Source organism: Lygodium microphyllum, chromosome 5, assembly GCF_053477565.2.
Source record: "Lygodium microphyllum isolate KBCC chromosome 5, Lygodium_microphyllum_v1.1.10, whole genome shotgun sequence".
NCBI classification, from domain to species: Eukaryota; Viridiplantae; Streptophyta; class Polypodiopsida; order Schizaeales; family Lygodiaceae; genus Lygodium; species Lygodium microphyllum.
The window spans coordinates 2,828,058-2,849,488 of NC_141139.1; the positions used below are offsets into that span (position 1 = coordinate 2,828,058).

Below are 21,431 nucleotides of genomic sequence, written 5' to 3' on the forward strand. Positions count from 1 at the left end.
TCAGTAAAATATAATCGACTTTTAAAAATATTAGATGCCAGTTTTGAGAGTTGGTTTGGTAGCTTCATAATGCTCCGTATGGGTAGAGCATTAAATCTACCAATGCATCGTTCTTGGGGATTGAACCTGGGCTCAACATCAGCTGCTCTATATGCTTTTCAATAAAATTGATCATTTTAAATAAACACACAAATTTTGAAAATGCATTAGCAACTTTGGAACGGGGCTAAGTATTAAGTTTGATGATTAATTGCTCGCGCGACACACGGACTCTGAGAGAGAGAGAGGGAGAGAGAGAGAGAGAGAGAGAGTGTGTGTGTGTGTGTGTGTGACTTGATTCTTGGTGGTGTTCCAAATTGCAATGGGGCTGCTATGGAAACCAGCAGTTGAGAACAGCATGTGTCAGAGAGCCTCTCTACTCTGCTCAGGCAGCCTAGCTTCCCCCTTGCAGAAGCCAGCACTTGAGAAGGACGCATCACCAAAACCAGGAGAGACGCTCCGAGTTGGTATCCTTGGAGCCAGCGGCTACACAGGATCAGAGGTGTTATTCAGTCTCTCCATATCGAGTGCAAGAAACTTCCTTTTTCAAGTATTTTAAGCTGCATAATATCAGAACTCATCAAGAATTGTGCAAACTTGCATGGGCCTAACTTTCATATTTACAAATCTTTTGGAAATGGTCTTCTAGAAACTCGAGTCCCGGCCAACTATCTTTAATGAAAGAATAAACCAAACCATGGAGGGGATATTGTGTGCATATATCTCTTGGCATCAAGCCGAGTGGGAGCGTTATTTTTCATTGTTTGAGATTGCTTATATCCATGTCAAGAAGCATTTGACTGTACGATATTAGCCTGTTCATTTTGCTATACAGTACTGATAGCCATTGAACTCAAAGGAGTAAAATGCAAGCTGCCAAAACACAGGTTCCAGGAGCAGCAATCAGCAATACATCTATTAGGTTGTAGGGCAGCAAAATGCAAGTGTGGGCAGCCTCGACCACGAGTCTTTGATCAGTGTCAGCTTTGGGCAGTAACAGACTCTCCAAGAGATGATGAGGATTATGGTGGTGAGGGCAGCTGGAGGTTGCTGATGAGGCTGGTTGAGAAAATGCAACAAATGAGATGACAGGGATGACTGGCAGAGTTGATGATAAAATTTTGTTGACGAAAAGTTTGGTGCTAGGGATTATCCATAGTTGCCCACAATTGCCTATTTGTAGGCCGTTTGAGCATTTTTCTGGCCTCATTTAAAATAGCCTTCTTATTGTGAGATAATTCTTTTTAGGGCTGTTTTTGGAGTCAATTGAGGCCATAAAACTTAGATTAATTTAGGACATGCTTGTACTTGCTGAACACCCCATCTCAAGCTCAAAAAGATGCCTAAGGGAAAAGAAATCATAAATTTAGCCTCATTTACCCAAAAGGTCTAATCTCAAGGAGGCCAAGGCATTGGATCATTTGTTTCATGGGGATGTGAAATTTTAACTTATTGTTTTGGCATAATCAAGTTGTGCATGTGTGAAGTGCAAGTAAAATTGGAGCATAGTGATAGTCAAACCCTAGCTTGGGTAGGGGGGGATATTGGCAAACTTGTAAGATAGGTAGGTGCCAGTGGGTGCCTGGTGACAAGTACGGAGCCTTGAAAATGACTTGGGGTGTCACGGGGGTTAGAGAAATTAAACATTTAATGCCAAGGAATAAAGTTAATGGAAGTTTGAACACTTTCAAGTCCATAGAGCTTAACATTTTAAATGTGGATGGGCAGGGGCCAATTTTTGGGTAGGGCCATCACTATATTAGTGTGATTTTGGTTTGAATTTCATGAGTTGCCACAAGACTCAGGAGACTCAGAGGCAGAGATTACATAGTCTTAGGGGAGCTGTAACCAGCCTTCCTTCTTAAGTTACAACAATCAACAAGTAAATATAAACTGAAATGCACACTTTACCATAATATTCTTGGACATTGGACACCCTGTTGGCTCCAAAACTGGTGCCCTTTTCGGTATTTCTTTAACTTGTATTGCAATTGGATGGAGTACAATTGAGATTTCTCAATCTCCCTTGCTGATCCAAAAGTCCCTTGTTGCCACAATCGATCAGCAAGCCTATTAGGCAATTTGCCCCTGGATCTTCACCTAGGACTTGTACAAATTGGATTCCTAATTAGCCAAATGCTGCCCCAAATATAATGGAATGGGTTGGCATCTGAAATCCTTGGCAATTCCTTCCAGCTGCTAATTTTAGTGTATGATGCCTTTAACTGGTGGCACAGGTCCCTAGGTGGTTGCTAAACCCTAATTTCTTCTGAGAATTGGGATTTATAGCAGAAATTTCATTGCTGCCCACCAAATCTTGTTGAGAAACTCTTTAAATGGTTGAGAATTGTTGAGATAACCAGAGAATGAGCTAGAGATAGTGAGAGAATGCTGAAGAGACAAAATTCAGAGTTTCCACATGGGGAAAACCCCAAAATTGCTTGCTGCGTGCCCCAATTAGCATTCAATGCAGTTGCTTGCTATTTTGGAGCCCCTAGAATGCTGTCGCTAACATGCATATGCTATCACCAGCCCTAGATGAGTGCATCCCTACTGTCACCTACCTCCTAAAGGCCTCTGACTGTTGTGGCTTTGCTGCAAATGGCTGTTTTCTACTGAGATAGAAGTAGCTACCTCCCAGACTTGGGTTGGGCTCTTCTCTAGAGGGGATATCCTTCTAGCAATTATTGTGTCTAGTAGAGATTGGACATTCACTTTCATGGTTGAGAAGGATGGCTGCCCCCAACAAGAGGTTGACTTTATAGCACTCAGTGGTTGCTCCATGCAAAGGATTAGAGTAGTGGCACACTTTGAGAGAAAGTGACACATAGACCCAGACCTAGCCACTTGTTTTGCAGTTGGATGGACATATTGGGCATACAAGAGGAGGCTGTTAGCAATTGGCATTCCCTAGACAAGCAGGTAGGAGCTGATGTTAGCAGGACACGGGGCAGGGCAGGTTGGTGGTTGGACAGTTTTGTTGAGTTGGCTGCATTTAGTACAGCCGACTTGCATTATTTGATGTATTTTTCTTGGGCTATTTATAGGCCATAGTTTCCATACTCTTACACAGTTATGCTCTCAGTTTTTAGGTTGCAAACTGTGGAGACTGCCCTCGGGGTTCACGGAGTGTGAAATCTTCTAGGTGGAGACATATGCACACATTCTTCTTGCTCCCACGTATATATCTACATCCTTATACAGCATTCTTCATTGCATATTTTTTGCGTTTCATTCTCTCTCTCTCTCTCTCTCTCTCCTCTCTCTATTCACTCTTTGTCTAGGTCATTCGTTTTTGCACCACTTCACTACTCTAACATGGTATTAGAGCATTGAAGGACTGACCAAGGGTGGATCTACTTAAAGACGAGATTTTAGCACGACACAAGGTTGCGTTTTTAGCGTTCAAGGGCGAGTAGGAGGGCTGCACATTAGAACAAGGTTGACGTGAGCGTGGACGCGCGAGAAAGGAGTAGATTTGTTGAAGCTGCTACTGGTTTTTGTTGTTAGAGAAGGAAGAATGCTACGTTTTGGGCCTTCAAGTGTAGATTTTACCTTTTCATCGCCTCCAGTGGGTGAAGAAGGAGCAAGACGAGTGGCAAAGAGCCCTAGCAGGTGCTTTTTGTGTTTTGTGTAGGTATTGTAGGTGAAGATGTCTCTAAGGCTAAGATTGAGTTTCAAGCAATCATGGACATGAAGGTGTCCATGTTACTAGCTCTTCCATTAGATCAAAAGCTTGATGGCGAGAACTACCGCATCTAACGAGTTATGTGCTTGCCATTCTGGAGTCCTATGATTTGGCGGAGCTTGTTATGGAGGCTATTCATTGTTCTTCTTTGTGAGACGAGTCCAAACTCTCTTCCATGATAAGATGGAGTTGGCAAAGGCTCAGGCACATTGGGACAAACTCAATACCCACATTTGCTCGTTTTTATTTCTCATGTGCTATAGGTATTATCTCTCATATCAAGCATTTGATGGTGGCCTGGGAGACATGGCTGGAGCTTGCTCAAATATATAATCGTATGACTATCACGAAATGAGTTCTTTGGAAGTGTAGATGAGGACTGTGAGTGTCAACAAGTCATCTTCTATGCGGGAGTATATTAACAAGTTGCAGTGCGGTGGCTTCGGATGCAGGTACAAAACCCAGGGAAGGTGATCACTTCTGAAGACATGGCTATAACTCTTCTTTCACAGTTATCGCCCCGTTTCAGTGGCTTTTATCTTGCCTTGATTGCTTCAGGGCGGTTTGAGACTCTTTGGTGGGAGTAGTTGGTTTCCATGGTCTTTGACCAAGAGGAGTAGTTGAAGGGGACCAATGCTTCTAAATCTGAGGCCTTGTTGGTCAGTCCTCTCAGAAGAAGGGAAAGAACCAAAACAAGGAGGAGGACAAATCAAAGAAGGACAAGGAAAAGAAGTCTACTTGTTACATTTGTGGCAAGATAAGTCACTAGAAGAAGGATTGCCCTAACAAGGAGAAGAAGGAAAATTAGAAGAAGGAGAAATTTTAAAAGGATTCCGGAGCAATTGTTGCTCCCTCATCGGTTGCTTTCCTCCACTTGGAGATGGTTGAGGACTCGATCGTGAAGGCCTCTAATGTTGTGTTGACAATTCCATACACTCAGGAGTGGATTGTTGACAATGGTGCCTCATGGCACATGATCCCTTTTTCAGTATAGGTGTTGCTCATTTGCAGCCTTTGCAGCCTTCGCATGGCTAGATTCTCATTGGTGATAGTTTATCTATTTCTATTCAAGGAGGGGGTGACATGCATCTTATTCCAAATGGGCAAGGTGGTGCCCATACATCTGACGTGCTTTATGTGCTGACCTTGGGATACCATCTACTTTTAGTGCACAAGATTTGTGCCCTCGGTTGCTTGGTCGATTTGAATGTGGATCCTTTTCGGATTCTTGATCGTGGATCGAGACAGATTCTTTCTTCAGGATATGAAAGAGAATGGAGTCTATAAGTTGCAGTATTCTTCTGCCTTGACTTCTCTTATTCTTACCTCTCAAACTCAGTCCGAGCTTTGGCATGCTTGGTTTGGCCACCTCAACTATGATTACCTTTGGAAGGTGTCATGAGAACATGTATTTTTGAAACCTCACTTAACATGTGGATTAATTTTTAATCACATGGTTAAGTAAATATTGCACATGTGAGGTGCAATTGGGGTTAGAGTAAATTTACGAGCTCGGGACTCCAGGAAATCACGGGATGTCAAAGGCAAAAGTTGCTATAAGTTATGCCGCGTAGGTACTTGGTAGTATCTGGAGCCAGTTGTTGGCCTAGGTCATTCATTTGGCCATAAGTGTCAGTTGGTGACACTAGAGAAGTGGCGTTTAATGGTACCTAACGCCAATCTGATGGTCAAAGATGGCGCAGAGACACTTGGAAATGGAAGTTGCCTAGCCAATTTAATTATTGGCAAGTTAGATTATTTTTGAGGGTATTGAAATAATTATTAGATCAATTTTCAGTATTTAAAGACTGAAAATTAATATTTAATTATAGATAATGCTGGAAAAACCTTTTGGGAAGGTTACCACTTGTCAAAAATGCCCATGCAAGACTGAAAAACGTCTTTAGAGGCTAGAGAGAGGCATTTTTGGTGGATTCAGCCTACAAGAGAGAGGGAGGAGACGCTGCTAGTCTGATTTGCAGCCATTGGAGGAACTTTTGAGGCAGCCAGGGGCAGGAGAAGACCAATCAACAGCAGGTGACAGCATCTACAGGCTGTTGAGATAGGGTAGCAGTAGTAAATGACCGATTTTCTTCAGTTCTTTGCATCTACAAGTTGTTGAGACAGGGCAGCAGTAGTAAACAACAAATTTTATTTAGTTCTTTGTGAAGAAAGTCTGAATTTTCTCTCTCCTCAGCATTCTCTCACATCTCCCAGCCTTTCTACAACCTTGTCCCAAAGATTACTGCATTGAGATCACGAGGTTGAGAAATTTCAGATTTCTCAATTGTAAACCCTTATCTGCAAGCAGAAATTAGGGTTTAGCAGCAACCTCGAGAAGCGTGCCAGAAATTGAAAGCTCCAAGACTTGGATTCAACAGGGCTGAAGTTGTTTTTAGCCTATTCAAGTGGAGGGACGAGCAAATAATTGAATTTGGGGCATTTTTCATCTCCATCAAAAGCAGGTGTAAGGCCAATTGATTGCCCGAATTAAGGGGCAAATCAGATTAAAGACTTGCTGATTATTTTGAACAGCAAGGGGAGTTGGAATACCGAAAGAGATTGGGAGAATCCCATTGCACATCCACTTCTTCTTCAATTAAGTTAAATAAATACCGAAAGGGGCGCTAGTTTTGGGGCCAACAGGGTGTCCAATGTCCAAGATTATATGGTAAAGTGTGCATTTCAGTTTTATGAATTTGTTAATTGCTGTAAATAGTGTTTAATCAGCTTATTTACTACCCTATCCGAGGAGGAAGGCTGGTTACAGAAGGCGTCTAAGGGACATCTTGTTCGAGTTTTGCCGGATCTTGTGGTGAGATAGCATACTTATGTATCTTGCATCCGTGGGAAACAAACTCGTGATGCTATTCCTAGCAAGGCTTTGAGACAGTCTTCAGCACCCTTTGAGCTTATTTTTACCGATCTTTGTGGACCGATGAGGGACAGAGTCCCTTAGAGGGAGCTTGCATTTCATGCTGATTGTGGATGATTACAACAGGATGACATGGGCTTTTTTCTTGAAGTTGAAGTCAAAGACTTTCTCCCACTTTACAGATTGATTGCTCTTTGAGGAGAACTGATCGGGCCGGAAACTAAAAACCTTACGATCGGGTAAGGGCGGAGAATTTGTTTCTAATGAGCTTGCTCGTTTTTGTGCAAATTGTGGTATTCACTAGGAGTTTGCCAATACAAACACCCCTCAAGAGAATGGCATATTGGAGTGGAAGAATCGCAGTGTGTTCAAGATAGTGCATACCATGTTGGAGCATTGTTAGACGCCCCAGTGTCTATAGGCTAGAGCTGTGGCTATCGGGCTAGAGCTGTGGCTATCGTTGCTTACATTCTTAATCGATTCCCTACTTCTGCTGTTGTTGGTACGACTCCTTATGAGGCCTACTTTGGGTCCAAGCCAGATATTTCTTATTTTAGGGTTTTTGGGTGTGATGTCTTTGTTCACATCTCGAAAATATAGTGTGATAAATTTGAAGCAACTTCCAAAAGATAGGTGTTTGTGGGCGCTACAGCTCTTGGGCTATAGCTCGTAGTTTCAAGGCAATTGATTGTATGATCCTGTTAAGTGGGATGTCTATACAAGCCGTGGTGTTCAGTCCATGGAAGTTCCATCCTTAAGAGGAAGGTGAGAAACACCTTGTTCTTGGAGATTTGGGTGATAGCTAGGCGCTAGCGACTATTTCTTTGGATACCTCTTGAGGACTACTCTTCGGATGAGGAGCTTAGTTCTTAGCTATTGGACTCATTGATTGCGCCCCAGCTGACCTTCTAGAAACTTTAGTAGATGGCGAGTGACGAGAGGAGATCTGGCCTCCTCCTTGTTGGGCTCGTGACACTCCTCGTGATGCAGGGATTGAGGAGGTCCTTGAGGAGTGCAGCCGCAGGATGGCCTAGGGCATTTTCGGAGGAAGCAAGCACACCAGACCACGCTTGTGTACACTAATTACTGTTTGATGCCTCATGTCTTGCAAGATTGGGAGCCCACCTCCGTGAAGGAGGCTTTACAACACGATCGTTGGCGGAGAGCGATGGAGTAGGAGCTAGAGTTGATTCAGTGGAATGGCACTTGGTACCTTGTGCCTAAGCCTCCTCATAAGAAGATCATTGGAGTCAAATGGGTCTTCAAGACCAAGTACTATAGTGATGGCACATTGGACAAGCACAAGGCCTACCTTGTTGCTAAAGGTTTTGCACAGCATCTAGGCATTGATTTCTTTGATACTCTTGCACCTACAGCTCGGATGGCTACTATTGGCATAGTTCTTGCCTTGGCTAGCCATAGGAAATGGCCGGTCTATCAGCTAGATGTAAGTCTGTCTTCTTAAATGGGGAGTTGAAGGAAAAGATCTATGTTGAGCAGCCTCCAGGCTTCGGTTCTTCTGATGGTAAGGTATATAGGTTGTGGAAGGCTCTCTATGGCCTTAAATAGGCTCCCTGGGAATGAAAAGATTGGCTCATTCCTCCAAGAGGAATTGGGGTATTGCCATTCCAAGGCCGACCCCCAGCTTTACATTTACACCACAAGTGGAGGTCATGTGTTGTTTGTTCTTTATGTGGATGACTTGATTGTGATAGGTGACCATACTTCGATGGTCGAGCAGACGAAGGCAATACTTCATAAGAAGTTCGAGATGACGGGTATGAGACTTCTTCATTTCTTTCTAGGTGATGAGATCTATCAGTCGCCACGGGGGATCTTTATTTCCTAGTAGCGGTATGTATAGGAGCTCTTGACTACATGTGAGATGGAGGAATGCAAGTCTCTTACGACTGCTATGGACCTGAATTGGAAAGCTAAAACTCATTCCGATTCTCCTTTGGCGGATGCTACCCGTTATAGGCAATTGATTGGCTCCTTGATCTGGCTTCTTAATACTCGTGTTGACTTATGTTATGCTGTAGGTGTGCTGGCCAGGTTCATGAGTGAACTCAAGATGATGCATTGGTAGGCTGTTGAGAGGATTTCGTGATTCCTATGGGGAACCCCTGATCTTTCGATCTATTATCCAGCAAGTACTAGTGCTACAGACTTGGTACTTACAGGATGGAGTGATTCAGCTTGGGTTGGCGATGTGGATCGTCGGAGGTCCACGACAGGTTATTGCTTTACCTTGTGTGCTAGTGCTGTTTCATGGAATAGCAAGAAGCAACCCATGGTTGCCCTATCTTCAACTAAGACGCAGTATTAGGCGGTGGCTTCTACATGTGAGAAACGAATGAAATCCGATTTCGGCGACGAAATAGGTCCTACGGTTCTTCAATGTGACAATGAGGTTCGCATTGCCTTGGCCAAGAACCTTATGTTTCATGCTCGGATGAAGCATATTGAGATCCAGTATCATTTCATTTGGGAGAAGATTTTGGATGAGACCATTGCCCTGGTCTACTGCAAGACAGAGGACAACCTTGCAGACTTGTTTATGAAGGCGCTTCTTTAGGCTTTACTTTGACAGCACTCTAGATCCCTTAGCCTTCTGTCGTGTCTAGGATCTGAGAGGGGGTGTTAGAGATTGACATTCCTTGGACAAGCAGGTGCAGTTTTCAGCAAGTGTAACAGGTAGTCCATGTGGCAGGAGTGTAGGAGCTGACGCCAGCAGGACACATGGCATGGGCAGGTCAGACAGCTGCAGCAGGTTGGACTGCAGCTGATTGGACAGTTTTGTCTAGTCCGACCTGCATTATTCTGGTGCATTCTTAGTGGCCTATTTATTGGCTCCAGTTTCCACACTCTTTCATAGTTGTGCTCTCAGTTTTCAGGCTGCAAACCGTGGAGGTTGCACTCAGGGTTCATGGAGAGTGAGATCTTTGAGATGGAGACATATACAGACATTCTCTTTGCACCCGTGTATATATCTACATTCTTATACAACATTCTTCAGTATAGATTTTCTGTGTTTTCTCTCTCTCACCTCTCTTTGTTCACTCTTATCTTGGTCATACGCTGCTGCACTGCTTCACTTTGCCAATAGCAAACAATCCATTTGAGTTCCTAGTAGAACTAGAGCAACCACTCACCATGCAGAGGGTAACTTGGTTGTGTAGGCACTTGTAGCTACTGCATGCAATAAGAAACTTGTTTCTTTACATGATGCTTTAGAGGATGAGCATTGGATGGTAGCTATGCATTTAGAGATGGACTCTATCCATAAAAAATGGCACATGGGAGTTATGTGGCTTGTCTGTTGGCAAGCGTGGTATATCCACAAAGTGGGTCTACAAATTAAAATGTAGATCTTATGGTAGCATTGTGATCACTACAAGGCAATGTCTTGTTGCCAAAGGTTATGCCGGACAACATGGGATTGACTATGATGAGATGTTTGCACCCATTTCATGTACGACCACCATTTGCGGTGTCATTGCTTTGGTTGCCCATTTTGATTGGCATGTGCATTAGTTGGAAGTTAAGACGGCTTTTTTGAATGGTAATCTTCATGAGGAGGTTTGTGTTACACAATCTTCTGGCTTTGTTTAGACATGCTCAAAGAGCAAAGCGTACTGGTTGCATAAGGCCCTCTATGGTTTGAAACAAGCACCTAGGGCATGGTACAAAAAGATATATGCATATTTGATTGCTCTTGGTGTCAATATTTCACACACTGAAAGTATGCTTTATGTATACAAAGATGGGGATGATCTCTTGATTCTCATTCTTTATGTGGATGATATGTTATTGATTAGACCTTAGGAGATAGATTGTAGTCTTAAAGGCTGAATTGTAGTATGCTTTTGATGTTACAGATCTTAGCCACTTGCACTACTATCTTGGCATACAGTTTACTGTAGTTGAGAGGAGGGGGGAGGGGGGAATTCTTTTATGATAGTAATTGTAAAGAAATGCTTTAAATGCAGAAAACACAAAACCAATCATACGACAAAGCATAAACTGATGACACAAAACATAGTTAGGGTTAGGGTAACTGAGAGACAATGAACACAATGAATAATGAAGTGAATGACTACTAAATATACAATGCTTATGTAGCAAATAGACTATGTAGTGAATATTGAGCCCCGAACTCCAAACAGATCTTGAAACGTAGCAAGGCAGCCTCTGTGTATCAAACAACTCATGCAGACAGAGAGGTAGGATCTGATGCAAATAGGTAGTGAGGAGAGAGAGACAAAAAACGTAGGTATGATGACGACAACAAAAACGCAGGTATAATGACGTGGCAATCCACACAGCAACTATAGATCACAAATATAGTAGTTTAGTAGTTTGCTAGTTATAGATGTTGCGGCTGATTAGTAAACATAGTAGAAATCGATGTAAATTGCGTGATGGAGGCTAAAAACAGGCGCCAAACTAATGTAGACAGCAATGGGCAGCTTCGGTGATGAGATGTCCTCCATGAATGGGATGTGGGCAGCAAAGCTAGAGGCCCTAAAACTTTTAAAAACAAGATTGAGGGAGAGTAGTGGGCTGTATGTCTATTTATGGAAAGTTTGGGGAACCCTAATTAATGCATGCCTATTTATGGAAAGTTTGGGGCACCCAAATTAGGGTTTTGCATGTGGGACACATAAACTCTCTAGGATTGCGTTTCTTTTTATAATAAGAAGGTTTCTTCCTTAATTAAGTGTGTTCTGGGGTTGTTTAAGTTAGGTTAATGCATTTTAAGCACAAGACCCCCTCTCAAGCCCAAAATTGAGCCATGAGAAATAAGCCCTTGTATTGAATTTTTTCTTCTTTTATCCCAAGGCATCCCACCCCAAAGCAGCCAGGGCATTGAGCAAAGGGTGACCTACCAAGACTATAGAGGCGATGGTTATCTTACCAAGGGAGCCTAAGTGATCATCCTAGAGAGGCTAGGGCATTGGACCAAGGGTGCTCATCGGTTGCCCAAGGGCCTACCAAGTCGTGCAAAGGTAGGTGAAAGCAACAATGGATTAAAAAAAACAGTTTTTTAAAGGCCTTTGTGTTAAGCTGTCACAAGAGTTAGCATTAAGTGAGGATTTCAAATTAGTGTTCGTCCCATTGAGTCATTGTTTGCTGAAGTATGGGAAATAAGAATGGATAGCCCCACTACCTGTTGGGAATAAAGGGCCATCGTGCCTTTTATATGTGCACGGGTGTGAACACACCCTTAGCACATTGTACTTTCATATATATATATATCTATCTAAAAACTTAAAGTGGTACACTCGTCATTGTATCGAAAAACGTGTTCACTCTCTACTCTGCTTTTTCGCACTCTCTTTGTCTCTCATTGTGCATACGACAGTCTGCCTCGATCTTCGTGTTTAATCGATTCCTACAAACTGGTATCAGAGCGTAAGGTGCTGTAGACGGTCATTAGGTTGAGGTAGAAGACTAGAGCGGCAAGAGACAGCTTAAAGGCGAGGAGGAGGGTTGCAGGCAGGTGCGTGTGCTGGAGAGACAGTCGACTGGTGCAACAGCTAACAACGACTGTAGGTGACGATTGACCAGTGGGGTCTAGCAGGTGACAGCGTGGCAAGCGTGGACCAGTGGGTGCGACGTCTGCAGGGAACAACGACCAAGCAAGAGGGCACGTGGGCACCACACATGTTACGCCAGCGACGAGGCGTCAGCGTATGGCATCACGGGACAGCGGTTAGGCAGGCACTGTGACGCGGGCAGGGCAAGTGACCCGCCCCATAGGTCAATGGGTCCACAATTTTCAAAATTCTTCTTGAAATTTTTCCTTGGCCTAATGGGGGGGTTCGCGCGCACAAGCATGAAAGGTCAAATTTGTGCAATTTTGGCCCAAAAAGTTGGGGCTTCGCCAGACTGAGCATTGTTTGTGAAACATTGAGGCATCTGCGTTGGAATTGTAGACATTGTGTGCTTTTGAATTGGGGATTTTGCCAAAATTGTTGAAATTTTGCTCATTTGAGTGAAATTCCTCAACATTTGACCCACAAAATTTGGGCTTTTCCTAGATTTGGGGAATTCGATGTAGGACAAGCAAATCTGTCTCAGAAATTGCAGGAATTTGTGACATTTTGTCCCCGACATTTGGGGCTTTTAATGTACATGTGCAAATTGGGCTGAAATTTACCCAATTTCTCGACATTGAGGCACATTGGACCCTGTGCAATTTGGGGCTTTTGCGATTGGGGCAAAATTTGTGCAGCATTTGGTCATTTTATGTACATGCAGGTTGACTTCCGCTCAATTCGGACATCAACACTTGGTAAAATTTGGGGGTTTTGCTGAAATTGCTTTATTTTGGCAAAATTGGACAGTCCTATGCATGATAGAGGAAATGCAGATGTGTGTTTGACGCTTTTGAGCACAAAATTTTGGGGCTTTTGACCGTTCGTGTCAAATTTTATGCATGTGGGTACATGTACAACAGAAATTGCAGCTGAAATTTTGGGATTTCTCATGTAATGTGATGCACATGCCCTTGGAATAGCTGTAATCAGTTGGATAATGCTGTAGCACTTGTTTTGGCGCTTCTGAAAATTTAATTACAGATCTGAAATCTGTACTTCTGCGTGGTCATCTATTGCTGATTGGTACTTGTTTGTACCTTGGTCACTCAGGTGACAGTTTGGGCCTGCATTTACTGGTTTTTTGGTCACATTTGGGTTGAAAATCATGGCTGGGCAGCAATGACAATAGTAATCTGATGCACATAAAGAAGCTTGAAGGCGCACACAATTTTGCAGTTTGGCAAAAGCAATGCTACAATATCCTGTTACAAAAGAAGCAGGCAAAGCCGATCAAAACCAAAGGGGCAAAGCCCGCAGACATGGATCAGGATGGTTGGGATGAGTTGAATGAGCTCGCATGATCAACCATAGAGCTATCAATTTCTGATGCCTTGCTGTTCAACATTGAAGGTTTGGATTCTGCATATGCTATATGGACTAGACTGGAAGAACTGTATGTACAAAAGAGTGCTACAAGCAAAGTCTATTGGCTGAAAAAGCTTATGGATTTGCGTATGAAAGAAGGTACAGCAATGTCTACTCACTTGAGTGAGTTTACCTCCATTTTCAGCCAGCTGGTTGCCTTGAAGTTTATGATTGATGAGGAATTTAAGGCTACTTTCTTGCTTTGCACTCTACCAGAGAGTTGGGATACATTTAGGACTACTATGAGCAATTCTAATGTGATCCTTTTGTATGCTGATGTAGAGAGTGCTATATTTATGGTAGTGATGAATCGGTAGAACAATGCATCAAGTAAGTCTTCTAGTGCTTTGCATACTAGGGGCAGATCACAGCAAAAGGGCAAATATGATGGCAAGAGACGCAATAAATCACGTGGCAAAGATGTTGAATGCCATCATTGTGGCAAGAAGGGTCACTTTAAACGTGACTGCTACAAATGGAAGAAAGAGAAAGGAAAAGGCAAGAAGACAGATGATTGCAAGGAAGAGAAGAATGCCAGTCAACCTAAGAAGAGTAGTGTAAAAATTGAAGACGTGAATGTAGTCACTCATGACAGTGACAGTGGGAGTGATGTACTCTTTGTCTCTTCACATTTTGGTGCACATGCTTTACTTGCAGATACAGATGATGACATACTTGGATTCTTGATTCAGGTGCTTCCTTTCATGTCACCCCTCATCGTGAGTGGCTTTCCGCCTATACAGGGGGTCGACATGTTGTTGTCCATCTTGGGGACAACTATGCATGTGAGATTGCAGGTATTGGCAGAGTGCAGTTACAGTTTCAGCATGGCTCTGTCTTTACACTTCAACGTGTACGGCATGTACCTTAGCTTAAGAAGAGCTTGATTAGCATAGGGCAGCTAGATGATGATGGCATTTATATCACCTTTGGTGATGGAAAATGGAAAATCTGTAAGGGATCTAGGGTTATTGCCAGAGGTTACAAGAGTGATACTTTGTATCTGTTAGCAGTCATGTTTGTCATGCCTTATCATCTCCTGCCTGTGAGCCTCAGTCTGAGTCAGACGAGGACATTAGGAGCTCTGACATGTCTGTCATGTGTTATGATGGGGGAGGCTAGTCACTCTCGACTGGCTATCTTAGGTTGTGTATTTCTTTTTGGCCTCTTTTAGTGGGCAGCCACTGGCTGCCCGGCCACTTTTTGGTCACTGTTGTGGGGCGCCCATTTTAGGGCATTTTTAGGGTTTGCGCCCATTTTAGGGTTAGGGTTAGGGTTTGCCCGTTGCCTATTTATAGGCAGCCCCCCTCCCCACTTGATCACTTGTCTTCTTGCAGATTCTGACACTCCTTCTCCCCCGTGGTGGTGCTGCCATCATCATCAGCCTGATCTGGTGCCCTCACTGACACTGTGGGCTGCGTGCAGGGACTGATCAGTCCATTTCAGTGTATTCAGCATTCATTTCAGTCAGTGGAGATTTCTCTTTCTTATTTTCTGCTTTCTCTCTCTCTCTCCCTCCGTGTTCGTATTCCCTCTTCTGCAGCGCACTCTCACATGGTATCAGAGCTGAAGGAGAGTACACGGAGCTGAGTTTTATGCGGGAGAACACCCACAACTTTGCGTTTGCTGGTCAAGACGTCTCCAACAGCTGAGGCGTCACCTTCTGCACCATCTCCTTGATCAAGGCGGCCTGTTTTGGTGTCACATATTTGCGTTTGCTGCTGGCGCCTTCTCCAGTGGCTGCCACGTCATTACCAACCTCTTTCTACTTGCGTTTTCAGCCTGGGCGGCCCTCCTCCAGCTGGGCGACACTCCTCCAGCCTGCGCCTTGCTGTTCTGGCTGTTGTTCCATCTTCAGGTGGCTCTTTTTTTGCTGGCGACCTATTCCCAGGCTGCGTTTTCAGGCAGGAGGCTGTTTTTCTGTGGTGACTGCATCGTTAGCATTTGCGTTTGACATCATCCTTGCGTTCTGTGCAAGGCGGCCAGCTCAGGAGCTTCTGGTGTTTGTGTTTCGGCACCGGCAACCTTCCCTTGTTGTGTTTTGGTGTTTGCAGATATCGAAGATGTCTTCTCATCAGTTTACGGGCTTTGATGACTCAGATGACGAACTTTTGTCTCAACACTCATCTGAACGGAGGCGTGATTTCTATCACGAGGACTGTCGTCTCGAGTCTATTCCTCTTTCCCGTCCCCCTTCTATTCATGTATCTCGGCAAGCCCCTTCCAGTGGGCCGAAGATGCAGCCTTTGGTACCCCCTGTACAGGTACCCGTACTTCCTCAGCTGCCCAAAGAGGACCGGTTGGATGGCTCCAATTTTTCTCTCTGGTCCTGCAAGGTGGAGTGTATCTTGGACTCCTTCGATCTTTGGGAGCTTGTTTCTGTTCCTATTCCCCGGCCTCAGGTGGATCCCGCAAGTGGGATATCTATGGATCGTGCAGCCTTATGGGATCGGCTCAATTCTAGAGCCCGATCTTTCCTCTTTCTGAGTTTGCAGGATTCTGTCCTTGTTCATGTTCACAGGTTGAAGACTCCAGCGGACGTGTGGAGAAAGCTCGCGTCTCTCTATCAACAGAAGACGTTTGCCCACCGGATATCTCTCGAAAAGAAGTTGTAGATACTCGCTATTGATGATAGTCCTTCCATGAAGGACCACATCAACAGATTACAGGATCTGAGGGATGAGCTTGCATCCCTCGGTCGGACGATATCTTCTGAAGACATGGCTATGATTCTCTTGACTCAGCTGCCATCGCCTCGGTTTGATGTCTTCTACACCAGCCTTCTTACACGAGGACCCGTGAGAAGCTTCTATGGGAGGAGCTATCCCCGCTTGTCTTGGAGCATGACGAGCGACTCAGAGAGGTCAGTGCTAGTGGATCCGACTCCACTAGAGCCTTTGTTGCACGTTCAGGAGGACAGAAGAAGAAGAAGAAGTCAAAGGCTAAGAAGAAGGACAATTCTTCAGGCTCTGACACAAATTCAGAGAGCTTGAAGTGCCCACACTATGGGAAAGGGACACATCCAGAGGAGAAATGCTGGAAGAAGTACCCTCCCCTTCGTCCGAGAGCGACGGGTGGATCTACATCGGAGCCTTCTTCTACCTCTACACAAGCTGTTACCCATGAGTCAGTGTTCCTTCATATCCATGCTTTGGAGGAGGATCCTTCTTCCATGGCTGCAGTGTCTTCTGCGCAGCCTTGGTTAGTGGACAGTGGTGCTTCGAGTCATATGACTCCCCGAGGTAATTTGTTACAAGATCTCCGTCCATGAGAGGGTTCAGTCATTGTTGGTGACATTTTATCGGTGCCTATTAGTGGTGTTGGCACATTGCCTTTGTTTACCGACCGACCTTTGAGCTCCTTTTCACAGGCCCTATATGTTCCGGATTTGGGTCTTTCCCTCCTCTCAGTTTATGGCCTTACGAGGCTTGGCACACGAGTGATCTTCACCCAGCATGCCGTTGTTATTGAGGATTCTTTTATAGGAGCTGTCTTATCTACAGGTTGGCAGGAGAGCGGGCTTTATAGGCTCCATTCCCCTTCTTTGATGCAGGGTCCTCCGCGGCAGTCTATTGCTACACCCGTTCCCACTTGTGCACCTTCTATTCCGCAGGTTCCTTCCCATCCCCCACTCTCTCCTCTGGTGGTTCCCTCGTACCCCCCATCCCTTTCAGAGGGGGACGATCTCGGTGATGCGGCTGTGGATTTCCTGGCCCCTAGTGTTTTAGAGGGGGATTCCCAGGATCGTGAGGAGCTCCTTCAGCGGCAGTCTACATCGATAGACTTCATCGACATTGGCATTCCTCTTGCCACCCCAGGATCCGTTTTTCCCTTGGCCTTCAGCCACATCCAGGATCTGAGAGGGGGTGTTAGCAGTCATGTTTGTCATGCCTTGTCATCTCCTGCCTGTGAGCCTCAGTTTGAGTCAGACGAGGACATTAGGAGCTCTGACATGTCTGTCATGTGTTATGATGGGGGAGGCTAGTCACTCTCGACTGGCTATCTTAGGTTGTGTATTTCTTTTTGGCCTCTTTTAGTGGGCAGCCACTGGCTACCCGGCCACTTTTTGGTCACTGTTGTGTGGCGCCCATTTTAGGGCATTTTTAGGGTTTGCGTCCATTTTAGGGTTAGGGTTAGGGTTTGTCCGTTGCCTATTTATAGGCAGCCCCCCTCCCCACTTGATCACTTGTCTTCTTGCAGATTCTGACACTCCTCCCCCATGGTGGTGCTGCCATCATCATCAGCCTGATCTGGTGCCCTCACTGACGCTGTGGGCTGCGTGTAGGGATTGATCAGTCCATTTCAGTGTATTCAGCATTCATTTCAGTCAGTGCAGATTTCTCTTCCTTATTTTCTGCTTTTTCTCTCTCTCTCTCCCTCCGTGTTCGTATTCCCTCTTCCGCAACGCACTCTCACAGTATCCACTTCATGTATCTAGTGTGCGTGACCATGTTGTTGCCGTGACCGAGTAGCCAAGCGTTTCTTTGCGGCATGGCCGGTTGGGACACATGAGTCAAATGGGAATGAAAGTGCTTTCTCGTTTGGGTTACTTGCCTTGTCTTCGTTATGCTGATTTTGAGCATTGTGATCATTGCATTTATGGCAAAGATGCACAGATGTCTCACAAAAAGTCTCTTTCTTTGAAATCTTCTCCTCTAGAGTTAGTACATTTGGATGTATGTCAAATGCCAAGATTATCTTTAGGGGGAAAGAAATATTTTGTCACCTTTGTCAATAGTGCTATACGGAAAGTATGGGTTTATCCTATTCGTAGCAAGGATGAAGTGCTTGACAAGTTTTAAAAATTCTTGGCATTGGTTGAAAATCAGATAGATAAGACACTTAAGTGTCTTCGCTCTAACAATGGTGGGGAATATGTGTCCAAGGCCTTTCAGGCATTTTTGTGATAGCAAAGGGATAAAGAGGGAGCTCACTGTCCCTCATAATCCACCCCAAAATGGAGTTGCAGAGCGTATAAATCGGACCATATCGGATAAGTTCCGTACGATACCGTCTCATGCTGCATTACCCCATGGTTTTTGGGCAGAGGTTGTTATGACAGCCGTTCACTTGATTAATCGGTCACCAAACAGGTCTTTGGAGGGGGGGGGGGGGAGTTCCCCAAGAAGCGTGGTCTGGCAAGCCACCTTCATATGCTCATCTGAAAGTGTTTGACTGCGAGGCTTTTGTGCACATTCGTAAATAAAAACACAACAAACTTGAGCCAAAGTCCTATAAATGCATTTTTCTAGGATATGGTGACGAGGGTGAAATGGGGTATAAATTGTGGGATCCCGAGAAAAGGAAAGTAGTACGCAGCAATGACGTTATCTTCCGGGAAGATCGCATGCACAAACAACCCGAAAAGATTGAGGAGGTCTGTAGGGTTGTATTCCGGGAAGAAATACCTTTTGGACAGCAAAATGTGCCCGCTGTACAGCAGCAAATACCTGCTGTAAATGAACCTGAAATTGCAGGAAATGATGCTGGAAATGATCAGCTAGTTATTGCCCATGAAAATGAGCCATTACATGTGTAGGAACAACCAGGACAGCAAGCTGTTAATCCTGATTTGCAGGCTGAAATACCAGGACAGCATGCTGAAAATGAAATTTTGCAGGAACAGCCAGCAAACAATGACCATTGGGTTAGGAGATCGTCTAGGGCTACTAGACAACTTGACAGATTTGTTCCTAGTGCAATTAATGTGGCTAATTATGTCATGTTGACAGATTGTGGTGAACCATCTTGCTTCAAGGAAGCAATGGACAGACAGGATAGTAAGAAATGGTATTAAGCCATGCTGTCAGAGATGGAATCTCTGGAAAAAAATGGCACTTGGGACCTGGTGCAGTTGCCTAAAGGGCAGAAAACCCTTCCATGCAAATGGGTTTACAAGATGAAGGTCACTCTTGTTCCTCACCCAAGTACAAAGCAAGATTGGTTGCAAAGGGGTACAAGCAGGAGCATGGAATTGACTTTGATGAGATTTTCTCTCCTGTCATTCCATTGCCTCCATATGTGAAACTCAGTGCAGAGGACAACCCTACATCTGATGATGAGAAGGCTGAAATGGCCAAGATACCATATGCTTCAACTGTTGGCAGTTTGATGTATGCTATGGTTGCCACACGTCCTGGCATTGCCTTTGCAGTGGGAGTGGTTAGCAGATACATGGCAACCCCTGGCAAGAAGCATTAGGATGTAATGAAAGGTATTATGAGATACCTCAAAGGCAGAAAGGAGTTGTGCATCTGCTTTGGAAAGCATAAGGCATTTGTTGTTGGCTTTACGGATGCAGACTATGTTGGTCATGCGGAGTTTGGAGCACTAAGGACTAGCGATTAGAGCCCTTCTTGTTGAGAGCAACATGTAACGTTTCTCTTTTCATGTCAAATTCTAAATGTGGGAGCTTCACCTTTGTCTATTCCTTTGTTTCCCCCTTCAAAGGTTGCTCCAAGGAATTTTTCTTTTGTGACTGAAACTCCTCAATTTTGGCCACGAAATTATCCTTTGCAAAATGATCAGCCTAACTCTCGGCATTGTCTTTTGAAGTGGCCGGGTTCATTGCAATGGAAACATCTTGGTGCTTCTTTGCTGCCAAATGTAGGTACAACTTTTCCAACTAGTCTCTACCGCTTTGATTGTAGCATCAATACCACGATGTCTTGCATACGGTGGAGCATGACTTTCTAATAAAACTTTTGGCCTTAGCTATTTTGTAATGCATAGTCTTCCATGCATCATGATAAAGTCTTCTTTGAACACATAATGGTCATGATGTTGGCCATTGATCAACTGTTTATAGATTTCACAGAAATCTTCATTATCAGCATATTGCTCTTTTATATCATTCAATTCATGGTGATAAGGAATTGAAACAGCTGACACCTGTGGTTTGCGAGATAAAGCATTTGCAACTACATTCTTCTTGCCTTCCACATGCACTATCTGAAAATGAAACATAGATAGGAAATTTGCCCAATGGAGGTGTTTCTCTAACAATTTACCCTTTGTGAGAAAGTATCTAACTGTTTGATGATCTGTTTGCACTACAAAATCAGCACCAAGCAAATAATACTTCCAACTAGAGAGTGCATGGATCACAGCCAATAATTCTTTCTTATAAATTTGGTAAGTCCTTTCAACAACAGAAAGTACTCTACTCTCGTATGCCACAACTCGGCCATTCTGCATTAATATAGCACCAATGTTGTTTTCACATGCATCACATTGCACTACAAATTGCTTAAGACAGATCTGGCAAAATAAGTACTGGATCTGTAGTCATTTTTCCCTTCAAACATCTAAATGCTGATTTCTCTTTGTCAGTTGAAACCAGCCTTCCTTCTTGGAATGGGTGGTGATAACCTGATTTAAGAGTTAATTACAGCAATAAATAAATGCACATAAAATGAAATACACACTTTACCATAACATTCTTGGACAGTAGACACCCTATTGGCCCCAAAATTGGCGCCCCTTGCGGTATATCTTTAGCTATCATTCGATTGGAAGGAGTACAACTTGAGATTCTTCAATCTCCTCCTGCTAACCAATTGCTCTTGCTGTCATAAATGTCTAGCAAGCCTTTTGGGTCATTTGCCCCTTGTTTCACCCAGGACTTCTTCTCCAATTTGACCCTTGGCTTGCCAAATGCTGCCCCAAATCAATTCGGGATGGGCTGGCTCCTGAAATCCCTTGATAATCTTCAATTATCAGCTGTTGATTTCAGTCCCTTGAGCCTTCAATCTCTGGCACGGATCCCAAGGTGACTGCTAATCCCTAATTTTTGCTGTGAATTAGGGTTTACTGTAGAAATTACAGATCAGCCCACCAAAAATGGCTGAGATCTCCT

The 21,431-nt window shown here is 44.2% G+C and overlaps 1 protein-coding gene across 1 annotated transcript in view; it reads left to right on the forward strand.

Moving 5' to 3' along the window:
- Positions 1-238: 238 nt before the first annotated feature.
- Positions 239-21,431, forward strand: part of LOC148035446 (Putative N-acetyl-gamma-glutamyl-phosphate reductase) — a 132,782-nt gene continuing 111,589 nt past the window's right edge. The window contains exon 1 of the mRNA XM_087677402.1: positions 239-541. Within this exon, the coding sequence (XP_087533528.1) occupies positions 362-541 (180 nt within the window). The 5' untranslated portion in view covers positions 239-361. The remainder of the gene's footprint in view (positions 542-21,431) is intronic.